The sequence below is a fragment of the Sugiyamaella lignohabitans genome, chromosome B (genome assembly GCF_001640025.1).
Source record: "Sugiyamaella lignohabitans strain CBS 10342 chromosome B, complete sequence".
NCBI lineage: Eukaryota > Fungi > Ascomycota > Dipodascomycetes > Dipodascales > Trichomonascaceae > Sugiyamaella > Sugiyamaella lignohabitans.
In genome coordinates, this window is record NC_031674.1 from 4,063,896 (window position 1) to 4,076,327 (window position 12,432).

Below are 12,432 nucleotides of genomic sequence, written 5' to 3' on the forward strand. Positions count from 1 at the left end.
ATTTAAATAAGTATACTCTTTCGGGTTGTTCCCCCCGGCCCCCCTACCCGTCCTACCTATGCTCACCCTCCCCTCAGTGCCCCTCAATGCCCCTCAGTGCCCCTCCATTTCAGCGTCTGCTTCTCTACCCACTCTCGTCCGGTTCTGGTAATATATAACCCGATTGTTTTATCGAGTTCCTGTCTTACCGGCCCTAAACTTTACTTCATTCGCCTATTAAATGGCGCCAATTTCAAGGGCTAGGTTTGTGCTCCAGGTTGTCTTTAATCACTATGTCGGGGTAAACTACCCTGCAGCATGTTTTTTACCCACTCAAAAAAAACTCTGGTCTGAGTAAGGCAAGTACGAGGTAAGGTCAAATAAAGCACGTACCCATTCTTTTTTTTTCCTTCTACCTCGTTAGAGTCCTAAATCTCATAGGTTCTTTTTTCTGACACAAGAACTACTACTCCCTTTTTCCCTTCGATATCTTAATTCTTTCGTTTCACAGTGGTCATTGGATTTGACAGAGAGAATTATCTATATTAACAAAAGTGATTAACCTGTTACTTGCGAAAGAGATATTGCAAATCACAAAGTGATAAAACCGCAAAACACTCAACAAACTCTGAACTTGAATAATTAACAGTTGGAAATTTAGCTTGGAGATTGAGCTTTCATTCTAGAAAAGTGACTTGATTTATAAAACCTGCTTGTTACTTTTATTTATTACTTCACTTTTTTTGGCTTCCTCCCTTATATCGTTCCATCTTATTTATTTTTTGTTCAAAAATTTTCACTAGTTGGATTTTTTTGTTGATTATATTTATTAGTGTGTTTCAGAGTAATTCACTGTTTGCATCTTTAGGACACTAGCAGCCCTATCTTTCAATACCTGTCCCTGTTTTCACTTGATAGGTTATTCCTTACAGCATTTTACTCTCTGGTTACTTTGGACATTTGTATCTCTAGGCTTGTTTTCATTGTGTAACCGCTTTTTGTGAATCTGTGGATAGTGTAGTGTCTAGTGTTGATTACTCAGTATAACACAGAATTACATATTTGGACACTTCTCGGTTGGCGATACCCTGTACTATCGGATTGTGTCCTTATTTATTCTATTAATATTCGAATAGGATTGTCTAACGTCCTGTTTGTTTATTTTTAGTTATTTATTATAGTCAGCTGATTGGTCTGATTATTCATTATTTATTGTTAAAAGAAAGGGCGTTGTGGATTTAGACTCATAGAATCCACTTTATGATTCATTTCCTTTATATGGAACTCTCATTCTCTTTTTAATTTTCATATCTTTTTTTCAGTTTGTGTTTGCTCCAGAGGCGGATTAGATTTTTAACTCATGACAACAACTTCTCCGTTAACTCCTGGCTCGTCCAGCTCGGTGAACTTGGGCTCTTTTTCGGCTTCCATTGGCTCTTCGTCAATAGGTATTCCTGATCTCTGGTCCAATTTGAATGGAAAAGGGCAGTCTAGTAGCCAAAGTGGTGCTGTAGGTAGTGGCTCCTCTACTGGTGCCAGCGCTTCTGGCTCTGGTTCCGGGCCTGGGTCAAATCCTGTCACAAGTACCGCTTCGAGCCACTCATTGCAGTCTAAGCACTTCCCTGTTTCCAGACATAGTAATGTTATCGGAATCGGATCTGGCATTGGATCGGGACTCAGCTCTGCAATTGGCCCATACTCGATTCCATCGTCCCCTAGCTCATCGTCTTCCTCGTCGTCATCAGCTACTACCAATGCTTCGTCCCAGCCAAGTTTACTGGCTAGATCTGCAACCACTCCTTCTTTCTTCAAAGATGGTGGAATTTGGGGCTCGTCCAGTGGTACTGGACCCGGAGCTACATCTACATCCAGCGCCGCTCCTTCGAGTTCTGGTATTATGATCCCCCCTCAACCCAGTAATGGAGTAACTGGCCTTAGTGCGCTATACCATCCAAAGCCGTCGTCGTATAAGGCAATGGGTACTGCTCCAGGTACACCTTTTGATGATACCATGGGATTTTTCCAGGATCCTTTGAGCGGCCAACAGCAGTCACAGCACCAGCACCAGCACCAGCACCAACACCAACACCAACATTTACAACAGCAGCAGCAACAGCAGCAGCAGCAGCAGCAACCTCACCAGGTCATTGGATTCTCTCCAAAATCTGTTCCCTTTGATTTTGCAACTCATGGGTCGGGCCACAATACCAATATTCCTGGATCGACTTCTTCGTCGTCAACCCAGGCCCCTTTCTTTGGAAGATCCAACTCAGCAGCTGGCTTGGGTATTTCACCGTCAACCCCTCCACACCATCCGGGCCTTACTCGTCACCAAAGTTTATCCACCCAGTCTCCATTCCCTGCTAACACTTACCAACAATCTCATGGTTTCCAGCACCATGTGTCCCATCAGCGAAATAATAACAATTTTGGTGGTGGGATCAGCAACTCTGTTAGCTTTGACCTGTACCAGGAAGGAGGATCTAGCTCAAACAGTCCTCCAAGCAACAATTCTACCGGACTTTATGTCTTCACCGATATTAAAGGCTCAAGACCGAGCCAAATTGCCAATGCATCTACTGTTGGATCACAACAATCTCCATTTCTGGCACAATCTCCTCAGTCAATGACTCCTCCTCTTATGGTAAACGGTTTTGATAATATGATGATGATTGATGAACAGCAGATGCAGCAGCAGTTCTCTCATAACTCTGTGAACATTAATAATGGGTTGAGTCAAGCTTCTTCTGGTACAAATATCCATTTCCAACCTCATCTACACCAACAGTCCCAAATTCCGAACCACCAGTCACGATTGAAGTCTGGATTTAGAAAGGAAGACTTGATGACTGGAGCAGGGTCTCCCGGTAGCAGTGCGCCATCGACTCCTACAGCAAATGCTCTGTCATCTTCTGTTGCATCAGCTGCTTCCAACTCTCCTGCTAGCAACATTGCTCGTCAAAATGCTGTTAATAGCAAAAAGTCCGGTAAACCCACTACGAATACTGAACTTTATAAGACTGAACTTTGTGCTTCGTTTATGAGCACTGGTGGAAACTGCCCATATGGTGAAAAATGTCAATTTGCTCATGGTGATAAGGAGCTGAAAGTCATAGATAGACCCCCTAAATGGCGATCGAAACCTTGTCAAAACTGGGTTAAGACGGGTTCTTGTTCATATAATGACCGATGCTGCTTCCGCCATGATACCCAATGAGCTACGAGTTTATGTGTTGGATAGTCTTTTTTTCGCAGGTTATGGCGGAATTTTGGCTGTATTGTCCCTTTGTTCCGTTTTACTGATTTATTTTGTTGTCTACGTTTGGATTCGCCTTCTTTTATATTTCTGTTGAAGTAGCTATTGACTTCTTCATATTCAGACTTCTTTCATTGCTCAACTATTTTATGTGATTTTTATACTCGTCATTTTACAGAGCATACTACTAAATCAGTTCATTGGTTTTATTTCCTTGTTTAACTTTTGTATGTATTTTATTTATTGTATATTTATTAAAGCTGTTCATTTTTACTGGACATTGGTCAACCGCCTCCCCTCCTGATACGATCAGGATATTGGGCGATTTCTACATGCTGCCCATCTTGGTTACGAGTAACACGATAGTATTGTCATTTCAGCTTTATAACCAAATATTACGAGGTCTTGTGGTAATGAGTAGAACGATTTCCGACCTGGGCTCGAGTATTGTCTGGTACCTTGTTAGTTTGCTTACTGTCATTTTCATTATATATGTTCCGGCATAATCAGATGAGAAACGGTGGTAATTTTGAGCTATATGCTCTTGCCGTGATGTGGACGCCTACCATTGCAATCCTAGTCGCTCTAAGTAAGAGCAGAAGAAGTATCCGGTCTCTGAATTGGGAATGGCCTGCGACGAATATTGCTTGGATGAGTTGGTATGTACCTATGTACCTATCCTATACTCGGGCGCTGGCTATGTCGTTCCTCGTTTGGGCGACTGGCTTGGGAGGCTTTCCTAACTATTAATTTACGGAAAAGTTATCAAGCGAGCTTGCTTTACTACTTTCTCCTGAGATGTCTACTCTTCTGTATCTCGTACCTCGTGGTGCATTCGGTATGGTAGTTTCAATGTCACATTGCATTGGTGAAGAAATCGGATGGTGAGGCTTCCTTATCCCTCAACGGGTATCATTTGGTCGATTTGGCATTGGCTGGCAGTTATCGGTACTGGCTATAGCTCGAATACTCCTGTCCAAAATCAAATATTTTTTTTCTGCTTCCATACTAAGTGTATCTATTATTTATTCATGGATCACTTTAAAATCTAATAACCTCTGGAGTGCCGTTATCCTTCATGCCAGTCATAACCTTTATATTCAACATTCTTGACCCCATGAACAATTGTCACCGGTCTTACCAGTTGGTTTATTGACGAGTTTGGCTGTATATTAGCTTTAACCGGCCTAACCGCAGCGATTATTTTTGGAGACGCAGACGAGAGAGCGAAAGCGTAATTCTACTTTGAATTTGTTTTTCAGCTTCCCAAACGCTTCTAAATCGATATGACTGACATTTCAAATCCAAGAGTTTCCGGTTTCTAAACATAAAGAAAGAACATTTCAAGACGAAAACAAGAATTGACCAAGCAGATTAATAAATCTCTTTTCTAGAAGCTTATCATACCGTCGACGTCCCTTGCCATTTCTAATCTCGGCTTTGTTTGTCAAAAGAAGAAGAGAAGATTACGGTTTCCAAATCACTTATTCAAGTTATTAGAGCAATTACATATTGCCAAGAATTTTCGATATATCCTGTGTCCTCTGTTATTAAATTTAATTAAGCCACCAGATAGAGAAAAAACGGCATTCACAATTGATCTGGTTATTATGAATGCTCTGTTTTTTCTTTAGAGCTTCCTAACAAACCTGTAAAGCTCCAGCCTGCCATGAATAATATTCTACAGGAAAAAAAAAATCCAATATCGAATACCAAAACAGATTATGTCTCACACACCTATCAAGTACTCTCCATGTCCAAAGAAGAACATTTTATCGTCAAGAAATATAAGTATGAATGCTTTAGGACTTCTCTTAAGTTTTGGGTCACATACTAGATGCTGACGCAATTCATTAGGATTTTGCTAGAACGAAGAGTTAAGAGGCCATATCCTAACGTGGAATCAAGGAATGTCTTTATTTCGGCCTAGAGGCTTAGGTGTTTTATCAATAACTTTTCAGAAATTGCCAATTCACTGGTTGGTTAGGGCGCAGGTAAAGAGCCTTAGCCAATCAATGTTAGAAAGTATTTAAAAGTTGCGACCGATAATACCCAAACCAGTAGGGTCAAATCAGAGATTCACGCTTACTACGAACATTTCGACAGGCGCCTCAGAAACCACATCAGAAAGGATTGAAAACAGATTGGTTAGTTGTTTATGCTTCTGAGAAACTCAGCAACGAACAGAGTCAACTACCCTGTTCGCGGAAAGGAATTCTAACAGTTGTCATCGCTCTTAATATTAGCTATATTTGCTTTCAACATAAACAATCCACTATTGAATCAAAGAATCTTTGCACTACGGCTTGACTGTTTGGTTTATGTTCGACATTAAGCAGGTACCTTCTATTCGACATCTCGACAACCGTACTGACATCATCAATTGTATCCTCGGAGCTCAGTCTTTGGGGTCTATGGCATTCCCTTAAGTAGCTCATCTTTTCCTGTTGCTATTTGATCTTGTGTTAGATATTCTAGCTCTCCAACAATTTCATATATTTGACTTTCTTCAATAGGCTTGAAACGGCACTTATTGTTACCCACGGCCACCTCCTGGTGATATAAATGATGAATTGAAATTATTTGAATTGTAATCAATAAATCAATAAATCAAGTTTAAAGCTTCTATACTATACATACTTAATAAAAATCAATTAATTTCAGATCCCATCATTTGCTCAATAAAGTAAATATGGTTTTAGCAATGAGTGAATAGACCTTGTTTAAAGTCCTATACTATACATAATTAATACAATCCAAATAATTTCAAATCCCATCATTTAAAATTATTTGAATTGTATGAAAAAAAAAAGCCTTGGTATAGGTTGTTCGGTTTTAGCACTTCGCATAGTTCCATGGTACGCCATGAAGATATATTTATATATATTTAAGAGTTCCTTTCCTATCTAGCTTAACGGGGACATAACTGAACTACCGTGAGCCTCAGAATAAACCATTACCCAGAAATTAAACGGAATATCAAAACCAAACAACCAAAGTAGGATATACCTAAGTAAATTCAGAACACTTTAAGAAGTGTCAGACAAGTTTCCTTTTACATGTTAACTCTTATCTTATCAGTCAATAGCATGTAACCTAACCCTGTGATACAAGATATATAAAGTCTCCCTTAGAAGTTGGAAGACTAAGCTTAGTTATCATTAAGTCTTCTTACACTAACTTCTAAGACGCGCAGGGCCTCTACCTGGATACAACATATCCTTCGACCTTACAAAAAGATGTAAGAAATGGACAGCTGAAGAGCCAACCTCGCGCAACCAGCCGTCGGAAGTGCCGCGGGATGGTCACCTAGCGGGTTTCGCAGAACAGCGTGTATAAACATCTACACGGATGCGTGGCGTGATTTCAGAAAAGTAACACATAGTCCTGTGAAAAAAATTAGTAATTAAATCAGAATCCAATCATGGTTCTCCCTCGGCCGCCGTATCCCTAGTATCCCCGTAGTCGGACCTTTACATGGATTCTGATTCTGACAAAAGAAATCTTAGGGCGTATAGTCTAGTTGGTTATGGCGCTCGCTTAGCATGCGAGAGGTCTCCGGTTCAATTCCGGATTCGTCCAAGCTTTTTTTGCTCTGCGTTGTATGTTAGATGCCCACCCAAATCTATGCCCAGAAGCTACTCACAACAATTCGAGCCCATGTCTATCATACACCAGCCTACCCTTCGGCGGTGCATAACGGTCTGGACTCGAGGCATGTTATGTCATGGCTTATAGTATCAAGTTTAACATGAAGTCGTTAAGCCTACAACAAATATAATGTATGAAACAAAAAAATTCGACCTCGGAGAGGATTGAACTCTCGATCTTGCGATTAACAGTCGCACGCCTTAACCAGCTTGGCCACGAAGTCATGATTGACTTCTGCGATTGTCGTCTTTCTTTTCAACGTCATCTGGTATTGTTTAAATTACCCCGAATATGTGAAGGAATGAACGAATAATTCTTGTTGGAAGTCCTATAGTATACATAATTAATACAATTCAAATAAATTCCAATCCCATCATTTACACATTACCTGTTCGAGGAATTTTCGTCTTCCATCAACAGTTTTAGCACTTTTCACAGTGCCGTCAAATATATCGAACCAAAATAAGCAAAGTAAACAGCCTGTAATCCGGTATAAATGCGAGAAGTCCTCCTGGTAATGCGTAAATGATGGAAATTATTTGAATTTTATTAATTATGTAGAGTATAGGACTTTAAACAAGATTTATCCATTCATTCATTCATTCATTCATTCATTCATTCCTTCCTTTCACATGTTACGATTTCCCCTACTTTTGCGGATGGAACAAGTTTTTTAACCCTATTTCTATCACATTCCTATAAAGTTTTCGTCTAATACATATCAGAAAGCTGTATTTATAAAATTTCTTCTTCCATTAAATTCTAGAGCATTTGTGGGAATTGAACTCAGTCCTGAGATGTAAGAATCAGGATCCAAGTAAAGGTCGGGTTACGGGGATACTAGGATAATAATAATAATAATAATAATCAATATTAAAGTCCTAACACAATTATACAACAACATTAAAAATATTACTATACTCTCGTAATGATAGTAGGACTATTCTACTATTGGCCCCCTACAGGCTATACCTTCGTGTTGGTTTCAACATGTGCGCTAGATAGGCCGGATTCCCCAGAACCTCCCTTTCCGAGCAGTGGAAAACCTGAACACCTTTGAGTAACCTTAGTATTTACTCCAGTGGTCAGGGGAAACCGCTGCTAGCTAATTCTCCTCAGAGAACGTGCTATCTTAGCTTAAAAGTGACGGATTCGCCTTAAGGAAGGAGGCGACCGCTTTGAGACCCTTTCGGGTATCAAGAAGAGATGGTAAATCCAGCTCACGGGATGCGTCGCGGAGGATCGGTCGATGTTGTTCAGTAAGTGGACAGTCTCGGAGGATATGCTCCACCGTTTCTTCAACTCCACATCGGCAATCATATCTACGATTACTGATTCGAAATCTCTGAAAGAACGAGCCCATTGCACCCATACCCGTTCTTAACTGAACCAACTTGCTTAGTTCTCCTCGCGGACTTTCATAAAGAAAAGGTCGCAGTGCATTCGCGTGCTTTGTAGAGTAGAGCCGGGGAGCTGTGAAGGACCGGTAAAAAGCTCCTTTCGGCGACTGAGTGTACTCTATCTCCCATTTTTTGGTAGCATTGTGATCTAATTTCCTTGCGTGGATACTAGGAATACGGGGGTCGAGAGAGGACCTTGATTGGATTCTGATGTAATTACTAATTTATTCACAAGACTATCTGTTACTTTCCTAAGATCATGCCCCGCGTCGCGTGAAGATGTTTATACACGATGTTCTGTGAAACCCGGTGGGTGACCATACCGCGGTGACCCGTCGGTTAGTTGGAGGAGTGAGACTCCTCAGCTGTCGCATTTCTCAAAAGAGAACATTGTCCGATATAGTGTAACGGCTAGCACGGTTCGCTTTCACCGAGCAGTTCTGGGTTCGATTCCCAGTATCGGAGTTATTTTTTGGTTGTAGTTAGCTAGAAAATAAATAAAAATAAAATATTTCGGCGAACTAGCAGTGGTATTATACAATGCACAACCGAATTACACACGGAGTGGGGTATGTCGACAGAGGATATATGTAACTCGGGCTAGAAAATGGGATTGAAAAGGTTTGGACAGAAAAAAGGATTAGAAGTCAGTGCCGAGAGGGTGCTGGTGAAATATAAACGATGGGATCTGAGATTATTAGATTGTATTTATTAGGATTGATTGACTTTAGACAATATTTATTGACTCATTGATTGATTGATTGATTGAAGTGGGTACCAGGGCAAGCCGTAACTGAAAAATTATCAATGATCATCGTACACATTGTCTTATAAACAAAAGCTGAAAATATTGCAAATTCTATTTCGAATATTAAAACAAAATAGAACCTTATTAAGCACATATTCAAAGCGGTATTGGCGTTCTTTTGCCAACACTCTGCAATTACTTTAGACGTTGATCTCTTATGATAGAGATGAGTAGTAGTGGTTTTTTCCCAGTAAGCATTAATAAAGGTGTAAACCTGGAAGCTGAACCGCTTTCCCGTGTGTTCATTGAAATATCTTGAGTCATTTTGATATTTTAATGGGCAGCCTGTCTAGACATGATACCTTTGAGGCCATTGCCGGCTACTTGTGCATACGTTTGGTGTGCTTTACTGGCAACCTTTTGGGTCACTCCTTTTGTTCCTTGTGCACAGTTTTGCTATCTGCTGCGACAGCTGCAATTTCTGCCCGAAGCTTCCCTACGTCCAAGGTAGCAGCGTGACACATGCTCTCAGCACTATACTTTTGCCTCTAGTTGATCATTTTCCTCTACCAATTGCTTCACATTGTTTGCCACCTCTGCTATAAAGCTAGCTTTGGGTTGTTCCTCACGTGTGTTTGGCCTTTGCTTCAGACAGCGCAATGAGTTCCGAACAGAGAATAACCTTGCATCTGTCTGGCTCTTCTAGAAGAGTTTGATAATTTCAGTCAGGTGGGCCTTGGTAGCTTTGCTCATATGCTCCCTTCCATTTTCCATGACGGCTTATATTCGTTCACCATGTGCCGCTTTCAATCGGCCAATTAAAGTTTCCTCCTCTGTTTTTAGTATGTGTAACGGCCATTCTAATAAAAATGAAAGTTGAATTTAAGGTAGATCACACTCTGACTACCCGTATCTACATGTTAAGTAGAATACATACTAATCCTGGTGACGTATAAATGATGGGATTTGAAATTATTTGAATTGTGTTAATTATGTATAGCTTGGGACTTTAAACAACATTTGTTGATTTATTGATCCAGATTTGCAGAGGCGTCACATAATATCTGAAGTTGACTCTCAGTAGTCCAGCAAACATCGTGGTTTAACATCATCTTCTCAAAGAAAAAGCACTCAAACAATAAACCTATCAATCCAAATAGAGACCACGTATTCACTCATTCAGTAATCATAGTACAGGACTTCATTATACCCGTTACATTATTAGAATAAACAGACGAGTATACCTAAACTGCCAACCTTGGTATACAGCATGCTCTTCTACTAATATAGACTTGACCACCCGAAAACCTCACAGACAGACGTAAGTTGGTTGACCAGCAAAAATCAATAGAAAAAGAGTAGGCATTCATCCAAAGCATCAATCGAGCAATTACATGACTAAAAAGCACCTAGTACCCCCTCAACCCTTCGTAAGATATCAGCAAAGTGCCCAGCACCCCAAACATACAGTCAAGTCCATCACTGGCCGGTTCGCCTGACACAAACACATAGCACGACTTCCCCGCACTATATGCGCTATAAATAAGTTGCTTGTTCCCATATAGAGTCGCGTTAGCCCTTCGCATGTCTGAAAGCCTACTTATTGGGGGATCAAAGATGGTGCCAGGTACCAGCGACTGGTCCTCAGTAACATTAGCCAGACTGTCAAGGGATCTAACCGTAAGTGCAGCGGGACGGTCGGACCAAGAATAAACATGATTATCTACTGGAAAACGCGAAGATAGAACGCGGTGACTCGATCGAACAACTGCCTCTTCATAGGCCATGAACAGAGGCACCACTACGACGAAGAGGACCATGAAAATTATAATCACGGTTTTCTTCCATTTTTGTCGCGGATGGGGTATTAGCAACAACAGACGAGAGTTCTCCTCCCGCAGTGCATCTATTGTTTGGTTTAGATGGGAGATCTCTATGTCGTTGGATTGCTGTGTGTTTTGCCCTAGAGCACCATCAGCATCATAACCATGACCATCCGTTCTATCAATACTTCTTCCATCGTCAAAGCTCAGTCTCAAATACTCCTTCAACGCATTATGCCTCTGTTGAAGTTCTTTATGTGATGTACCCAGGGCGGTCAATTGTTTGCGAAGAGATTCGACTTCATTTCGAAGGGAATCTAAATTGAAGCCGTCGCTTGCCATAATAGACCTACGATATCAAGTGCAAACCATGAGTTCTAAAAAAAATATGCCTAAAACCACTTATTAGTGGAATGAAAGCTTGCCAGAAGACATACAAACCGGTGGCAAAGCAGGTTCTAACTTTCGGCATCAGTGGTGATCTAGACACACAGTGGACCCTGCGGCGTTAATGGAATTGTGATTGCCAGTTCAATCGCTGTAGCATCTTAATTTTACGTCTCCTAATTAATGACAAGAATTGAGGATTAAAATAAGATCAAGGACAGCATACATTATTACCAGAATAGATACAATGTTCAGGCTCATATCGCCTAGATATACCATACCAGTTATATTACTACATAATGCTTATAACCTGTGGTTGATCAACTATTATCTGAACAACCTCAGATTTTTGTGGCTTAAAGGTGGTGTAATAGTGACCACTATCCACAGCTCCCAGCCTTACCAAGTTATCTAAAAGTGATATACAAATATCTCCTCTAGGCCCGAGTGGCGAGTTTCTAAACGGACAAAAATACCAATCATCATCGATTGTAATAGTTGATAAGGAAAAAAAAAAAAAAAATTCAGAAAGCCTGCATTTTAGAGCTCGTTAAATACTGAAAATTCCTGATCAGGGTAACTCGACCTCATGTTTACGATTTTATTCTATTATTTTGTTAACGAGGTACCATCATAGTCACATGATGTGTTAGATCTTGTACTCACTTTTCAGATCATCGATATAGCGGTTTGAAAAATTAACGTTTTTAAGAAGCCACACTGGACTTCACAGATAGGATAGTCGAGAACTGGACTGGAATCCAAAAGCATTACTATTGTTTTGTCGAAAATAAGGATAAATCCTGTGAGACATACGGACCAAGTTCATATCGATAACAGCTGAGTATTCGCCAGGTTGTACCAGTAATCTTTGCCTTGCATTTAACGTTGTATTAACGTTATAAATATACTCTCTGGGTAGCAGTGCCCTAAATCCTGTAAGTCGGAATCTACCACAAGTGGCTGATGTGTATTGAGAGAGCGATAAATCTAACAAATTCTAGCGTCTGAAGTTTTAGCCTTTAACGTAAAGCTGAATTTCAATTGCTGTCTGTCAATTCGAAGGTAGGTTATAATCCACTCAAATGAATTGATTATCGTCATTCCCGGATACGATCGATTTGACAAAACATACGATAATGATGGCGTGTTTTGGTGTCAGTTCTTGCATACATGATGTAATTTTGC

At 40.4% G+C, this 12,432-nt stretch overlaps 1 protein-coding gene and 3 non-coding genes across 4 annotated transcripts; 3 read left to right on the forward strand and 1 right to left on the reverse strand.

Moving 5' to 3' along the window:
- Positions 1-1,339: 1,339 nt before the first annotated feature.
- On the forward strand, positions 1,340-3,196 carry TIS11 (Tis11p; the record flags this gene model as incomplete). The annotated part of the gene is made up of 1 exon (XM_018880395.1): positions 1,340-3,196. One exon carries the CDS (start codon positions 1,340-1,342, stop codon positions 3,194-3,196), a length of 1,857 nt encoding a protein of 618 aa, XP_018738219.1.
- Positions 3,197-6,743: 3,547 nt separating this feature from the next.
- On the forward strand, positions 6,744-6,817 carry AWJ20_3384 (the record flags this gene model as incomplete). The annotated part of the gene is made up of 1 exon: positions 6,744-6,817. It is a non-coding gene; the product is annotated as a tRNA-Ala (tRNA).
- A 218-nt stretch (positions 6,818-7,035) lies between these two features.
- AWJ20_3385 lies at positions 7,036-7,109 on the reverse strand (the record flags this gene model as incomplete). The annotated part of the gene is made up of 1 exon: positions 7,036-7,109. It is a non-coding gene; the product is annotated as a tRNA-Asn (tRNA).
- A 1,570-nt stretch (positions 7,110-8,679) lies between these two features.
- Positions 8,680-8,751, forward strand: AWJ20_3386 (the record flags this gene model as incomplete). Its single annotated transcript has 1 exon — positions 8,680-8,751. It is a non-coding gene; the product is annotated as a tRNA-Glu (tRNA).
- Between the last annotated feature and the right edge of the window lie 3,681 nt (positions 8,752-12,432).